This window comes from Bos javanicus, chromosome 16 (genome assembly GCF_032452875.1).
Source record: "Bos javanicus breed banteng chromosome 16, ARS-OSU_banteng_1.0, whole genome shotgun sequence".
In the NCBI taxonomy this organism is placed as follows: Eukaryota; Metazoa; Chordata; class Mammalia; order Artiodactyla; family Bovidae; genus Bos; species Bos javanicus.
The window spans coordinates 42721380-42737750 of record NC_083883.1 but is presented as its reverse complement, the minus strand read 5'-3'; the positions used below and the strand labels follow the sequence as shown (position 1 = coordinate 42737750).

General features: G+C 54.2%; 1 protein-coding gene across 2 annotated transcripts; it reads right to left on the bottom strand.

Moving 5' to 3' along the window:
* Window positions 1-81: 81 nt before the first annotated feature.
* MAD2L2 (mitotic arrest deficient 2 like 2) lies at window positions 82-5679 on the bottom strand. Of its 2 annotated transcripts, XM_061382727.1 has the most exons (9): window positions 5536-5679; window positions 5043-5094; window positions 4827-4945; window positions 3157-3228; window positions 2475-2575; window positions 1600-1694; window positions 1212-1285; window positions 663-755; window positions 82-440 (listed from the first exon to the last, which is right to left on the bottom strand). In XM_061382727.1, the coding sequence occupies exons 2-9, from the start codon at window positions 5080-5082 to the stop codon at window positions 399-401; spliced, it is 636 nt and encodes a 211-aa protein (XP_061238711.1). In that variant the 5' UTR covers window positions 5083-5094; window positions 5536-5679; the 3' UTR covers window positions 82-398. The 2 variants fall into 2 exon arrangements, with proteins under 2 accessions (XP_061238711.1, XP_061238714.1); XM_061382730.1 differs by lacking the exon at window positions 3157-3228 and having other exon boundaries at window positions 5536-5617.
* Window positions 5680-16371: the final 10692 nt, after the last annotated feature.

Below are 16371 nucleotides of genomic sequence, written 5' to 3'. Positions count from 1 at the left end.
TGGGGCCAGGGGTGGGGCTACAAGGTCCTTGGCACTTGGGCAGAGAAGCAGCCCCTTCCCTCCAGATAGTGACAGTGCGGCTCAGCCCTGGGAGCACTTTATTGAAACAACTCACAGCACAGTGTTTGAGACAGACAGCATTGGCCGGCCAAATCCCAGAAGGCTGAGAAACTGAGGTCCCAGCATTCTTCCCTGCCCTCCTGGCGGAGAAGGGAGCGATTCCTCCACGAAGGCAACCAGGCCTGAGCAGCCCAGGGCTGGAGGCAGGGGTGGTCCATACACAGAGACAATAAGAGCACTTGGAATCAGGGTGGCCCTGCAGCACGGCCCAAGGCTGGGCCCCCAAAGTCCGACAGTCGTGGCTTTTCTGGGGGGTACTGGGGAGGGCAGGTGCACCCTCAGCTGCTTTTATGCGCCCGCTCTTCTACGTAGAGCTGCATCTGATAGACAGGAATAGACACCATAGTCAGACAGACAACCAGGGCACCTCCTTTGGGGAACCCATGGGGTCTCTGCCCAGGGTGGGGCTGTGTGGCCACTGCCAGGGGTTAAGAGAAGAAAGGATTGGGAGCCTTATGCCAGGCATGCCCTGTCGTTTCCCCTGAGCCTTTGTCCACAAGCCATCTGGTGAGGCCTCAGCACAGGGGCCCCAAGCAGCTCACCTTTAAGATGTCTGATGTCATGGTCTTTAGAGGTATCAGTCGGGGGTCGTGCATGTGGACATCCTGTTCGTCTGCCAGGATCCAGGGGAAGTCCTGGGGAGGGGACCAAGGGAAGGGTAGCAGGGGGCTGGCTCATTGCCCATCTTCACTTTGCTCCCCACTCCCCTTCCAGAACTGGCATCCTCAGACATCAGGAAGCATCAGAGCCACCAGAGAATTGCTGTGGTGCAGAGTCCCAGGTTCCCCCACCAGAAAGGCCTAGTCTGTAGATCTGAGCTGGCCTGGGAGCCCCAGTGACTCAACATGCCCCAAACACCAGTTTGGAAACTGGATCAAGGCTCCCCTCCTCTCAGTGCTGAGTGCCCAGGTGGGGCGCTGACAAGGTGGTGACCACAGAGCTGATGCAGGAGAGCTACTGATGCCAGGCGCTGCCATAAGCAGTGTGATGAGTACCCGGCCGAGGCAACACCCCTTCTCACACAGAACTCTCATTCTCAGCGCCTCCCGACTGTCTCCTGCCCACCATCCTACACCAGTCCCATCTCTCACCTTGATGACCTGGATCTTCTCCATGTTGCGAGTGGCGGCTTCTCTCGTGTGCACTAAGACAGTGAAGGTACAGCCTAAAAAGGCCAGAGTTCGGTCAAGCCTGGGCCACCCCATGCCTACCACTGGACACAGCCTTTTCCCACACAGCCTAACTGGCACGGCAGCCCCACAGAGTGTGAACCCAGTGCTCAGACAAGACACTCAACAGGGAGACTTAACCCCAGGTGGAGTCAGTCAGGGAGGCCTCCTCAAGTAGGAGGGTTCTTAAGAGGGGTTCTACAAGGCAGGAAGGAAGAGAGGAGGCTTGGTGCAGCCAAGCAGGGACCCAAGGACACAGGCCAACACGGAGCCATGGAAATGCCCAGGGAAGGGGTGGGGACGAGCACACCTGGGGGGTTGTGGTCCAGAACAGCATCACACACACTGATCTTCAGGATGAAGGCTCGGAGCAGCTGTTCCACGTGAGACAGCAGGGAGTCGGAGCTGGGAAGGAGAGAGGAGGAGGTTCTCCCAGCACATGGGCATCCCCCCTCCCTCTGGCAGGCAATCAACCCTGGAAGCAGCCCTGGGGGTAGAGGGCCTGGCGCTTCTGAGGGCCTGCCTACTTGATTCCACATGGTTAAAATCCTCTGGGGAGTTTAAAACCAAAGCCTTGTCCCATCCCAGGCTAATTAAGTCAGAACCGGTTGGTGGTGAGCATAAGGAACCCTAGTAGGTGGTTCTAATGTGCAACCCAGTCTAAGAACCAGGACACCAGGCCAGGAAGGGACAGGGCTTGCTTGAGGCCACACAGCAAGTAGGGACAGATTCTAGTGCCCTGACCTTACCACAGGAAGCTGGCAGCTGACCAGCCCAACACAGCCACCCAAGGTCAACTTCTAGTTGACTATGGACTGGATGCTTGACTGGGAAGTCAGGAAACTGGGTCTGTGTCCTGGCTCTGGGTGACCAGGTCAAGATCATCTGAGAACCAGGACACAGTTGATTGATTTCTGCATCTATAAAATGAGGTTGGGACCAGCCATTTGCCAATGCCGTGATTTTCCAGGTGTGATACAGGAGGGATTTCTGTGTAACCTGTGTGACGTCCACAGAGACTGCTGGGTGGCCAGCTGTGCCTCGGCCACTAACAGGCCTCATTAGGGTGGCACACCTCACCACGTGTCCTCGCGGGCCTTTAGCAAGGCATTCGGGGGTTGCCTTAAAGGGGTTAGAGTAGGGGTATTGCTAGGGAGCCTGTGGATGGGGAGCAAGGCAGCGCACCTGATGGATAGCAGCGGGGGCTGGGTGATTTCAAAGACGAATTTCTCCACTGGGCGGTGCTCCTTGTCCAAAATCACTACCACCACTTTCTCCACGTCATTCTGCAAGGACAAGAACCCCCTCCTCCAGAGCTGGGTCCCTGCCTCCCCTTTCCCCCGCCCACTCCACTCCCTGCCACCTGCTCCCTGCCCAGGGAAGGTTGGGAAAGACACTCTCAGTCCTGCTCAGCTTCCAGGCCCAGAGTCCCTGGGATCCCAGAAAGAGGTTTGAGAAGTTGAGCAGGCACCCCAGTGGTACCCACGGAGAGGAAAGGATGCTGGGTCCCATTGTGATGCTAGGATGTCTCAGGGAGCAGAACAGATAGAGGGAGGAATCCCTGAAGGGCCAAGCCCAGACAGAACTTGGGGCAGAGGGAGAGAAAGGAACTTGGGAGAACGACCCAAAACCCTCAAGGCAGGTCCCACTCATCGAATTCCAGGAACCAAGGCTCCAGGCCCAGCATGCCTTGAACATACCCACATGCCCTGGGGCCTGTCCCTGGGCAAGGGTGGTCTCCAGAGAGCAGGGAATAGGCTTCTGGGTGTTATTAGTCATATGGACCCGAAAGTGTCCCAGCATTGCCCCATCCTGGAGCATGGAGGGGCACTGGAGGCAGGGTAGGCTGGGGGCCTGGTGTTCTCACCTTCTCCAGGAGTGGCTTGACGCAGTGCAATGTGTCCTGGATATACTGGTTCAGCTCCGGGTGACAGGACATCTACACACAACCCCCACGATGGCTGGTGAGGTTGCAGCACTGATGGGGGGACCCCTGACACCCTCTCCAGCTGCCCAAGGCCCTGCCTGCCTTTGGAGAAAGGCCCAGCTCTTCCCTAGGGCTCCCCGCTAAGAAACAGACTACCCAGCATGAGGCTAAGAACTGAACTATCCACAGAGGGGAAGAAGTTAGAAGATCCTAAGAATTCAGTCCCAACATCAGCATTTAATACAGCATTAGGAGTTCCTAATGCGAGGCCACTGAGCTCCTCCAGAGTCTAAGATGTCTCTAAATTGTGGAGGTTTGGGTATACGGGCATTTTTCCAGAGAAGAGATTCAGGAATTTAATCCATTTCAAACATTAAGAATCTGGAACTAAGGACCTGAGTGGCCTCAGGCTTAACTCCTCTTTGCTTACTTCATCTGTGGAAGATCTCATTTAAAAAGAAAAAGGGAGGATTAAGTGAGACAAGTACCTAGTATACAGTGTTGTTTAGTTGTTAAGTTGGGTCTGACTCTTGCAACCCCATGGGCTGGAGCCCACCAGGCTCCTCTATCCATGCACTTCTCCAAGCAAGAATATTGGAGTGGGTTCCCATTTCCTTCTCCAGGGATTTTCTGGACCCAGGGATTGAACCCCGATCTCCTGCATTGGCAGGTGGATTCTTTACCACTGAGCCACCAGGGAAGCATGCTACGCAGTGGGTACTCAGTCAGTGCTGATTCTTGTTTTTCATTCTCCCTATATATCTTTTTGTTGTTTTTTGTTCCCCACCCCCACCCATATCTTTTAAGCTTCCACCACCTTCCAGTGTTCAGTCACTGCTACTGCTGCTGCTAAGTCGCTTCAGTCGTGTCTGACTCTGTGCGACCCCATAGACGGCAGCCCACCAGGCTTCCCCGTCCCTGGGATTCTCCAGGCAAGAACACTGGAGTGGGTTGCCATTTCCCTCTTCAATGCATGAAAGTGAAAAGTGAAAGTGAAGTCACTCAGTTGTGTCCGACTCTAGCGACCCCATGGACTGCAGCCTACCAGGCTCCTCCGTCCGTGGGATTTTCTAGGCAAAAGTACTGGAGTTGGGTGCCATTGCCGTCTCAGAGTGTTCAGTCATTTGTTCTAATATTTACTGAGTGCTTTTTAAGGGGCAAGAACTTCTAGAGGCTGATGATATAGTCACATGTATTTACTGCTTCCTGTGCCTTTTAACCTAAAACAAACTGTTACAATTAGGATAAACGAGAGGAGAGAGAAGGTGCCTGAGTTTATAGGAATCCCCTCCAAACTAACCATTCATCAGCTTCAGGAGACCTTTAAAAATCAAAGATGGCGGGGCAGGGGGACTCTAATCAGAGGAGCTGGTCCCTAACTTCTGGCAAGGGGAATTCCCAGTTCAGAGAGGAGGGAAGGAGATGCCATGGCAGTGAGGGATGGGAGGTTGTGGAGCTATTAGCTGCTTCTGTGAACTAGAAGGCAAGGTCAGGCCGCTGAGGAATGAGGGCGCTGAGCCTGAAGGTGGAAGAGAGTTAAAAATCCCCTCTCCATCCGCTCTGTGATTTGGCGGTGACCCAGTGCACCCAACCTGGCTGTGGGGGCTCACCTGGACAGGCACGTTGTACTTCTTACGCTTCTGGAAGATGCCCACCGGGTAGACCTCACGCACGTAGAGGATCAGGTGCACCGCCACCTCCAGGAACTCGCAGAGCACATCGGCCACCACTGAGAGGGGGACAGAACCCGGTGCGCTCGTGGAGGGCGGGGGAGCCCGCTAGCCCTGGCCCTCCCTCGCCCCCTGCCCCAGGTCCAGCCTCCCTACCTTGACCAAAGTTGAGGTCCTGTCGCGTGAGCGTGGTCATCCTTCCAGACACCTGGGGGGTGGGGCAGGAGCTAGTTCCAGAGGCCCAGGCAGCCGCAGGGCCCGCCCACTCCCACTACCCCTCCCCTCGACCTGGGAGGGAAACCGGGTAGGGCTGCCCGTCCCTTCTCATAGAATCAGAGCAGCTGGGAAAGCGCCCCCCACCACCCCCGCCCCACGCAGGTGTTAGAGCTGGGAGGCAGCCTAACGCCTGCGATCAGCCTCTGTGCACTGGCCGCTTCGGCCTGCAGTCTTGTGGCGCTAGGAAAGGCCAGAGTTGTGCCCGCATAAAAGGGCACGGCAGCGGCCTCAGAGGGAACAACTGGATGCGCAGGGCCGGGAACGTAGAACTGGACACGCGGAAAGCGAAACTAGGCTAGAATTAGGACTTCACCCTCTGCGAGGCTAGATTCCTCCCCTGCGAGAATCCCGCCCCTCCCCTCTCTCCCCGTACCGGCTCCGGCCTCGATTCCCGGCTAGGGGCCCGGCCCCCAGCGAGGGAGACCACCGATCGGGTTAATTCCGCGCGCCTCCCGCTCAACCCGCGGCCAGGGCGCCGCTCCGTGACGTCCGCGGCGCTCCGCCGGGTCCTAACGCCGGCTTCCAGCCACGCCCACTCCCCGCTCAGCCAACCACGGGTGCGGGAGGGAGGGGCTGTCACAGGGGTGGGCCCTGTCCGGGCGCCAAAATGATCCCAAGTCTGCTGATGCTGCGCCACGCCGCTTCCTTTCAATTAAAGGTGAGCGCAAAAAAAACCCACACAACTTTGGTCTCCACTTCGGATCGCAACATATTTTCCTCCTCAGGGCATTTCTCTCGCTTTAGGACGTAAAGGACGAGGGCGGGTAGGTGTTGCTGGTGAGAGCCACTGTGGGTCACAGACGGGCACTCTGGACAGCGACATCTACCGCTAGCTCCAAAGTCACCATCCCCGGAATCTCAGCTGCCCAACCGAAAGTGAATCCGCCGGCTCCGGGGCGGGGATAGGGGAGGGCCGGCGAGCACCTGGGACGTCCCCGTTCCCACCGTCATCTGGAGCCTAAATGCAGCCGGTCTTTACCTCCCAAGAAGAAAAAACCTCCCGGGATATGCATCGTAACAACAGCTGACATTTATAGAGCCGTTTCCCAGGTGGCTCAGCGGTAAAGAATCCGCCTGCCGGTGCTGGAGACGCAGGAGACAGGGGTTCCATCCCTGGGTGAGGAAGATCCACTGCAGGAGGAAATGGCAACTCACTCCAATGTTCTTGCCTGGATAAGCCCATGGACAGAGGAGCCTGGCAGGCTACAATCCATGGGATGGGGTCTCAAAGAGTCGAACACGACTGAGCATGTACACAAAGCACAAGAACAAGCCAAGTGCCAGAGACTGAGCTAAGTGTGTCCGTGAACCAGCTCACTAAATTCTCAAAACAATTCCACTGCAACAGTTGCTATTATTGTCCCCGTTTTACAGATGAGCCAAACAAGGGTCAGAGGGGTGAAGTAACCTGCCCGAGTTACACAGCTACTGGCGGAGGGTGTGGACACAGATGTCTTCTGCCACTTCACTTTATAGCCCGAATGTTCCCCAGAGGCATGGACTCTGGAAGGGCTGAGAGGATCCTGAGAAATAATATTAATATTAAAAATAATTCCTAACATGAACACCCACTATGTTTCAAGTATTGATTTCTTTAATTTTTTCATTAACAATAACAGCCAAGCCTCCATTTTACAGTCCTACTTCATAGATGGTAAAACTGACTCAGAGATGTTTCCTAATTTGCCCAAATCACACAGCTGGAATACAAACCCAGTTCTGACTTCTATTCTAACTCCAGGGCTTCAACTTATTTTCAACTCCTTTATTTTACAGGTGGAAAAACTAAGGTCAGGGTAGTGGCTGTGGAGTATAAACAACAGACCAGGGACAGAAATCTGGGGATCTTGTCTCTGACCTCCAGGGACACAAAAGCTTGTTAGAAATCATGCCCATCTGTTGGTACACAGATCTAGCCAAGAAAGTTTACTGTTTACTGCTTAGTATCAGCAACCTGCACCCCTTTCACCCCAGATGCTTTCAAACCTGCATTCACACACTTCATATGGCAGTGGTGATGGGGGAGAGAATAAGTAACCTGGCCCATTAAGCCAAAAATGCCAACAGAGCATTTCTCAGAAGCAGTCCCAGGAAATCTGCATCAAAATCCCCGGGGAGCCCGTTAAACACTTGGAACCTGGGCTTCCCAGACCTATGAGATCAGTCGGGGTGCACAATAGGGCACTGGCCCTTTAACAAGCTCCCAGGGGGCTGATGCCAAAGAAAGTATGGGAATTGCAACCACCCTAATTGCTTAGGGAAAGTCTGCATTTCATAATATTGCAATGTTTAACCCAATAGAATGAAGGATTTAATTTAGAAATGGATGTGCCTGGCAGCACAGCAATCCTTCCCAAGATCTGGAGACCCTGCCCACATCACATAGGAGAGGACCATTTCCACATGGAGCCAGCTGAGCAGCTCACTTGTTTGTAGGCAGGTGTCCCCTGGCTCCTTGAGACTTAATCACTGTGGATGCTTGGGAAACTGGGGGAAATGAGTGTCCCTCTTTGCCCCTCCCTGGAGGTTGCTCATGCAGCATTTTCATTGGTAACAGAAAGTGGCAGTCTTAAGGGGGCAATTCCTTGTGAAAAGTCCCTTAGGATGGAGCTCTAGGTAGCAGAAGCTCAGAGCCCAGTTACTGTTTCAGAGTAGCCTCCAAGGCACAATGCAAGTGACCTGGGGACTCATGCCAGTGTTCCTTCCATTGACCCTAAGCTCCAGCCCCCTGCCCTAAGAAGACATAGTGCAAGCCACTCAGAGGTCTCCTGCCACACACAGCTGAAGAACTTCAGAGAAACCTTGGTAGACAAACACCCCAAAACTCACATTTTTCCAGTGAGGACACTGAGGTCCAAACAGCTTTGTCTGACCCTGGGGTACCTACCTTGTCAACTAGAAACTGGATAAAAATACCTGTTTGGGGCTTTGGATTCAGAGCTAGCGATTAACAGAGGATGGGGGGCTAGGAGACAGATGAGGAGGGATCAAACTAATCTGACTCCATCCCCCAAAAGGCCTCCATCTCATTTGTGAAATGAACAGGCTGGACAGATGTTCCCTAAACCTCTGATGACCTTGGGTTCCAAAGGGGCCAAGAAGCTGGGGATAGGCAGGGGCAGGGGGCTGAATCAGCATGGGACCATGAGAGAGTTCTGTGAGAGTCATCTGTCACTTCTGTCCACACGGCATCTGATTTTTCGTATCGTAATCACATCAGCATGATGGATGGTCATGGGACCTAGATTACATTATGGAGTTAATTTATTACATTTTTGAATACCCATTTGCTGGGAGTCTGTTTTTCAAAGTTATTTGCATATTCTTCACCATAACAACAATATGTAAGAGGGTACCTGGGAAGGAAGGGTAGATGTTTAGGAGGAGAAAGAGCTTATTTGCTAACTGCAGCAGGTTCCTGAGGGTCTTCAATAGGAACAGAAAGAAACTCAGTCCCTAGAGACATTTAAATTGAAACTGAGAGAAGATGAGATGTAAGAATTTTGCCAAGACTGCACAGACAAAGGAAGATTCCTGGGGTTCACTGAACAACACACAATGAATGAACAGGGTGTAACAACAAGAAATGAAGTGTCCAGACCCCTAAGATATTTCCTTTTGTTCCCAGGATGATCACAGGACATAGCATCCATCCCATCCCTGCCTAAGGTTCCCAGGACACCAGACACAGGAAGGCGGGAGGAGCCACAAGAAAGTCAGCCAAGTTTAGCCTGGTGACAATCCCACTGTCACCAGTGGACAGTGCTGACAGTGGGATTCACCGCAATGCTCAGGAACCCAGCCAGCTGGGACACCCCCTGAGCAGAGGCCCAGCCTCATTCATTCTCTGGGTTCAGCACCTCCCCAATGCCTGGCCAGATCCAGGTTCTAAATGAATGTGTGTCCAATGAGCGAATGAAAGAATCTGAAGGAATGAAATGATGGTGGATAGTGACTCACTGACACTTGCCTGACATGAGTCCTTATTGAGTCTGGATGAAGAGCAAAGACCTCTTTGCTTTTCAGTGGGCGGGCTCTAGGTGGTGGTGTGCAGAGAAGAGCTGCTTTCACAAACAAGCAAGAGCTGCAGAATGCACTCCCCACGGTGCCCTTCACACCCTGCTGTGAGAGGCTGCTGCTTCTCTCCCTACCACTGCCCCTTAACCAGATGAATCTCAATGTCTTCATCTGTAAAATGGGATCGTGGTAGCACCAATTGCATAGAGTTGAGCAAGGAATACGTGTGATAATGTTTGTAAAGACACAAAGTATACAATGTCTGGCATGTAAATACCCAATTAATGGCTGTGATGATGATGATATTAAGGTTGACACACACACACACCACCTAAGCCCCTAGAGCAAACACTCTGGACCAGCCATCACACCTTTCAAAACCCCATCCAAAACATTCATAGCTGTGCCCCTCTTGCTATTTCCATTTCCCCGGGCAGCAGGAACACCCCCCCCAAATGCCCTGAAGGGGAACGTACATCCTCATGGCCCAATATGCCTAAAGATAAGGGGCTACAGCTGAAATCAGCACCTCTCCCTGCTCATCTGGCCTTCTGATGTGAGGCCGGACCTATACAGCTGCCCCAGATCCTGGGGTCCACTGCTGGCCTCAGACTCAGGTCACAGCCCTGGCCTTACTACCCCAGTAACACTGGACAGCCTCCAATATATCATCAATGAGGGCAGAGCCCCCATGCCATTTCCTCCCCAAGGTTCTGCTGACTTTCTAGTGTCATTGACCCCCTTGTTGGTCAGGGGGACCTTACAGATCATTTCTTCCTGAACTTTGAAACTTTATCCACAGAAGTGCACAGAAACACTAACTGTTATTCACATTTTAGGGGTTGCCAGGCCCTCTGAAGTCATCCTGGACCACAGGGTAAGAGACCTTGATCCAGCTCAACTGCCAATTTTTAAAAATAACTGCTTTACTGAGATATAATTAAATAAATAATAAATATAATTCAATAAAGAATCCTTTTTAAAGCATGCAATTCGGTGGTTTTTAATATAGTCACAAAATTGTGCATCCATTGCCAATATCTAATTCTAGAACATTTTCTTTGCTCCAAAAAGAAAAACCCACACACATATTGGCAGCCACTTTCCTACTCTCGCCTTCTCCCAACCCCTGGCAACCATCCCCTAGAAAACTTTCTGTCTCTATGGATTTGCCTATTCTGAACATTTTATGTAAATCACACAATACACAGCCTTTTATGTCTGGTTTGTTTCACACAGCATACTGTATTCAAGGTTCATCCAGACTGTGGCATGTATTGGTACTTCATTCCTTTCTGTGGTCAATATTCCACCACATGCATATACCACATTTTGTTTATTCACTCATCAGGCTATGGGTATTTGAGTTGTTTCCACTTTGGCCATTCAAACATGGAGAAACTGAGGCCCAGAGTCACCAAAACCTGGATGGGACAGGATTCCAGACTTCTCCTAACATCTACTTTTCTCCACAGCATCACTCTGGGAGGCCCCAGAGAACAGAATCCAAAAGATCACCCTACCGATGAATATCCATCACAACAGCATTGGAACCAGAGGAGCCAATAATTCACTTCTGGTTCAGTAAATGCTGGGCCACAGCTTCATCCTGGACAGGGGCAATCATGCCCACTGTCGTCCTCCCAGGCCCAAGCTACCACTGCCTCTTTTCTGCCGCAGTTTCCAGCTGGTCTCCCTGCTTTTGTCCTTGCCAAATGCAGTCTATTCTTAACTTTGGGAATCAGAGCCCGTTAGTTAAAACCTGAATCAAATCATGCAGGGTTTCCTTGGTGGCTCAGCGGTAAAGAATCCGCCTACCAATGCAGATTGAATTCGGGTTCAATCCCAGGGTCAGGAAGATTCCCCTGGAGAAGGAAATGGCAACCTGCTCCAGTATTCTTGCCTGGGAAATCCCATGGACAGAGGAGCCTGGCAGGCTATACAGTCCATGGGGTCACAAAAGAGTAGAATATGACTTACCAACTAAACAACAAATCAGATCATGTCTCTGCTCAGCTCATAACCCAATCCATACTGGAGCCCCACAGGCTGATAATATTCCTATTACAATAACAATAGTTGATAATTTTTCTAGATCATATGCTGTGGGGCCAGGACCTGAGGAACATTATCTCCTTACACAGCCGTTGCACTTAATCCTTGATGCCTGAGAGTTAGGGCTAGCGGTGAGCTCAGAGAGGTTAGGCCACTTGAAGGAGAAGGGGAATGGCATCAGAAAAGGAGACCAGGCATCTAGCCTGACTACAGAGCGGAGCTCTTAAACCTCTGAGCCATAATTTGCCACCCTCTGGAGAAAGAAGACAGTCGAAATGGAAGCCGCTGGGACAGCTCTGGGGGCCAGGCAAGACTGATGCTTCGCGTAAACCCGGCCCGCCCCACCGCTCTTTGATCTTTGCTGTGCTGGTGGCCCCACTGACCCCGCCGTGAGTTATGGGGGCCGCGGGACCCATACATAGCATTCCTGGACTCCCAGGGTCGGCACTCTGCGAGTGATGAATGAGCCGGCCCCGAGCGCTGGCTTTGTCCTGTCTGGACCGGGTTTTGGAGCGTCAGACCTATTTTGGACGGGGCGTGGCGAGAAGCGGACTGTGTGTGTGTGTGTGTGTGTGTGTGTGTGTGTGTGTTAGGTAGGGGGACTGTCTTTTTCCCCTTCCCTCAGGCGGACTGTGTGTGTCTGTGTGTGTGTGTGTGTGTGTGTGTGCGTGTGTTAGGTAGGGGGACTGTCTTTTTCCCCTTCCCTCCCAGGGTGTGAGAGTGGGGAGGGGGCTCTAGTGCAGCCGTCAGTGCGCCCGAGTCTCACCTGATAGAGCTTTAAAGACCCCCTAGAATCCCACATGGAAGAGCGACCCCTCCCAGAACCTCGCCCCCAACTCCGCTCACTTTCCGAAGCTGCAAAAGCCCCGCGGTGCGCGGCCCCGCCTTCCTCGTACCGGGCGTTTCTTCCGTCCCATTTGACAGCCTAGGCGGAATAATCCTTTTGGAGAACCGCCGGCCCCTGCTCGGCCAGACTCGCCGCAGCTAAGCGCTCAGCCCCGATCCATTGTTGGGGTCCGCCAGGGACCCCCTGCCGCGGCCCTTTGTCGCCCGCTCCCGAACGGGCCGCTCTAGAGGCGCCACCGCTGCCCGCGCCCCGCCCGTCCCACGCGCTCCAGGCCGCGCCGAGGCGGCTCTTGCACCGGGAGGAGTGGGCCCGCCTCTCCCGGTGCCCGCAAGGCCGCCCGGCTGCGCCCGCCTTTGTCTACCTTCTTTGTCTGCCCCGCGCCCTCGCGGCGGCGGCGGCGGCTAGGCCTCTGGGGAGCCGGACCGGAACGCCGAGCGCAGCTGGCAAGGGCGCGCTGGCCGGGAGCGCGCTGGGCCCGGCTCGGCCCAGGGCTGCCCCTCGGCTGGGGGCAGCGGAGCCCTCTCCCCGCCACCCCTCCCTCTCCCCTCCCCGTGTTCCCGCCCCCTTCCCTCCCGCCCGTCCCCCTCCCCCTTCCCTCCAGCCCCGCTCAGCCTCGGCACATCCTCCTGCCGCCCGCGCACCTCTCCGCGAGGTCCTGGCTTCGAGGCTCTGCCCTCTGCTGCGCTCGGCTCCCGCAGGCGCTCGGCCCCGAGCCCCTCGGCCCCCGCCCCGCCGGTCAGACAGGTAAGGCATGGCCTTGGCCCGCCCCCGGCCCCGCCCTCCTGCCTCACCTGGTTGCGCGCCCGGACAAAGGTGGGCTACCTGGAGCGCTCAGGAGCCAGGCGCGCTGGGGACCGAGGCTGGAAGTGAGGATGCTGCTTTCTTCCCTGTCCTCCCGGCCCTCGGACACGTCGGTCGGTGGGTCCGCCGCCTCCCCTCCTCGACGCGTCTCCCCTCAGCTCCTGGCTCTGCTCCTGGGCTCCTCGTCTGCCCACCTTCCTCCGGGCACCGACTTTTCCACGTTCTGACACTGCCTCGCGTGCGTCCTCGCCTCGCTCTCCCGGACTCATTTCTCGCCCACTCTCCTCCTCCGCACTAGCCTTCTCCCTGTGGAATCCTGTCTCTTTGTCTCTCTGTCTCTGAGTCTCCGGGTGGTCTCTCGGGCTGAGGATCCCAGTCTGACGTCGTTTGAAGAAGCTCGAAAGACTCCCCGAGCCCCGGGCAGAGCTGGCAGGAGTGTCCTCGGCTTTTAGCGAGGCTACCTACCGGGCTGGGGTGTGTACAGGGAGAGGGAGGCTCTAGGTGCGCCCCCACCCCGGCCAGCACTGCGGGTGGTCCCGCGCCTTCCCATCCTGACCCGGACCAGTTCCGCGCCCTAGTGATCCCGACGGCTCTGGGCTAGCTCTTCTGGCCCCGGTTCAGGCCCTCTCCCTGCCCACTGCCTGCTTTTCTCCAACCGCGCACCGGGGTCTCAGGCGCCTGAGGGAACCAGGTTTGAGACGTGAGGCCTCTTGGGTTTCCCGCTAAGTCCTCCCTTGCTCCTCTGGGTGCTCCCTCAGCCCTCGCCTCGGTCTGCTCTCTTGCTCAGAGCACTCTTCCACGCTGCCCACCTCCCAGCCTGGTGGCATGGAAGAAGTGCCCTAGTGTTGGTTCAGTACCCCTCCGGAGTCAGGCAGACGGAGGCTGAGGGACAGATCCTGGACAAAGGAACGTACTTCTCTGAGCCTCAGTGTCTCCTTGATAACTCGGGGATAATAGCACCCACCTACAGGGATGTGTGTGGAAATGGTTTTTTACCATATCGAATGTCTGTGCAGCAGGCACTCGGTGGCCATGGGTGATTCTACAGTCTCTGGGTAGGTGGGGACGAGGCTCCACAGAAAGGGGGAAATGGATCCAAAATTCAAGGCTTAGAGACCCTGAAAAGAAACCTGACTATGGCCCCTCCCTTATCACAATCACCTCCCTCTACACACTCTTCCAAGCTCTCTTCTCTCTTTCTCTCCCTCCTCTTCTCTCCTTGTCCTAAAATCAGAGCTTAAAAATCAGAATAAAAGGGGCCTCTGCTTTCAAAATGAGATCAGTGTGGCTGTTGATGTTGTCAATAGCTGGTCATTGATTGTGAGACATCCGTGTGCCTCATTGCCAATTCCAAATCTCCATCTTGTACCCATTTCTTTTTGTTTGTTTGTTTTTTAAAAATATGTATTTATTTGGCTGCACCAGGTTGTAGTTGCAGCATGTGGGACCGAGTTCCCTGACGAGGGATGGAACCTGAACCCCCTCCATTGGGAGTGCAGAGTCTTAGCCACTGGACCACCAGGGAAGTCCCTCTGTTTCTTTTTCAATGTCTCTCACTTACAAGCCACTTCCTTTCCTCTGGGGGGATTGTCTTTTGGACCCTGAACCTGCTGGGGAATCACTCAAACCCTCTGACCATCTGTGTCATCACGACAGGTGGCACACGACTCCAGGAGTTAGGCAGTGATGTGGACTTAGTGGCATAATGCGGGCAACTTTATAACATCGCCTGACTGGCAGGTTCTGGATTCTCCTAGCTGGGTTTTTCAGCCCCAGCCAGGACTGGCAGCCAGAGCCTTTCTCTTTAGAGAGGCAAGAATGGGACTGAGAACACACACACCCACACATACACCGTCCAGACTCCTGTGCACTGCCCTTCCTGCCACTTTCACTGCCTTCCTCACCGTTCAGTCCACCGCCCTCCCTATCCCTAAACCCCTCAATGGCTCCTTGTTTCCACTAAATTAACGACCTTGCCTGCCTCCCACCATGCCCCCATCAGCATCAGTTTTCAGCCATGATAGAAGGCTGGTCATCTCCATGCCCTGATGGACTCTGAACTCTTCCCTCTATTTGAAATGTCTCCCCTTGCAGGCCAAGGTCAGATGGCCCATGCTGTGGGAAGCCCTCCTGCTTCCCCTTTGCCTCCCTGTCTCTCCTGGGCTGCACTTCCCTGGTCGGGGTGGGTCTTGTTCCACTTACAGTCCCAGTGCCTGAGACACAGCAGGTGCTCTGTCCATATTTGTTCTGATGAATGGAATCCTTGGCTAAGGGGACAGGGATGAAAATTGCAAACCATAGGTTATCCCTGGGTTCCACTGGATCCTGCTGGCCAGGCCAGGGGCAGAGTGGGCTCCAGAGCAAAGGACCAGAGCTGGGGCAGTTGGAGAGGGAGCAATTCTCCTGGAAAGTCCCTGTGGCACCAGGGCCTCTGCGTGCCTCCAGAAGTTGAGGATGATTTCTGTGCCTGATTGTAACAGAGGAAATAGACCAGACAGGGAAGCAGCTGCCTGAATTCAGCAGACTAGCTTAGCAGTTGTGTGGCCCGCACCTTCACTTGTTTCAGCCAGAAATGTGACAGAGAGATTTTGCATCCTGGCCTCCTGATTCCGTATTCTAGGGTGAGCAAGAGCTGGGCATGTTCCTGGGGTGGGGAGGAGTCATCGGGCATCACTCCACTCGCTCCTTCAGGTGAGATTCCCTTCTCTTGCTGCACCATGCCCTCTGTTTGTCCAACCCCAGCCCTTCCTCTCAAGGGGGCCCGTGGAGCACATGTCTCCTCAGGAAAGACCCTGCCCCCACGCCAGTTCCCAGCTTTGGCAGCCACCCGCCCCCCCCCCCCCACTACAACACCATGGCCTGGCATTGACTGTCTGAGATATCTTCCTGAGTGGGTATAGGGGCACAAGTACTAGAATCCAGAGCAGCTGGGATGACATAATTGCAGAACCTCAAGTTTTTAGGACCCCCCTCTGTGCCAGCCTATGGGTTAAGGCCCCCATTTTGTCATATCTAAAAGTCACAGCATCGGCACTGGTATTAGTTACTGAGTAAGGAGAAGGCAGTGGCACCCCACTCCAGTACTCTTGCCTGGAGAATCCCATGGACGGAGGAGCCTGGTAGGCTGCAGTCCATGGGGTCGCTGAGAGTCGGACATGACTGAGTGACTTCACTTTCACTTTTCACTTTGATGCATTGGAGAAGGAAATGGCAACCCACTCTAGTATTCTTGCCTGGAGAATCCCAGGGACGGGGGAGCCTGGTGGGCTGCCGTCTATGAGGTCGCACAGAGTCAGACACGACTGAAGCGACTTAGCAGTAGCAGCAGCAAGCATAAGATGACATGGTCAAAATGTGGCCTTTGAAGTCAGGTGGCCACAAGTTCAAATCCCCACTCTCCCATTCACTCTACTGTGTGACCTTGAGCAAATCCTTCAAATCTTTGTCCCGATGTTGATCCACTGTTACTGTCATTATTACCTGAAAAAT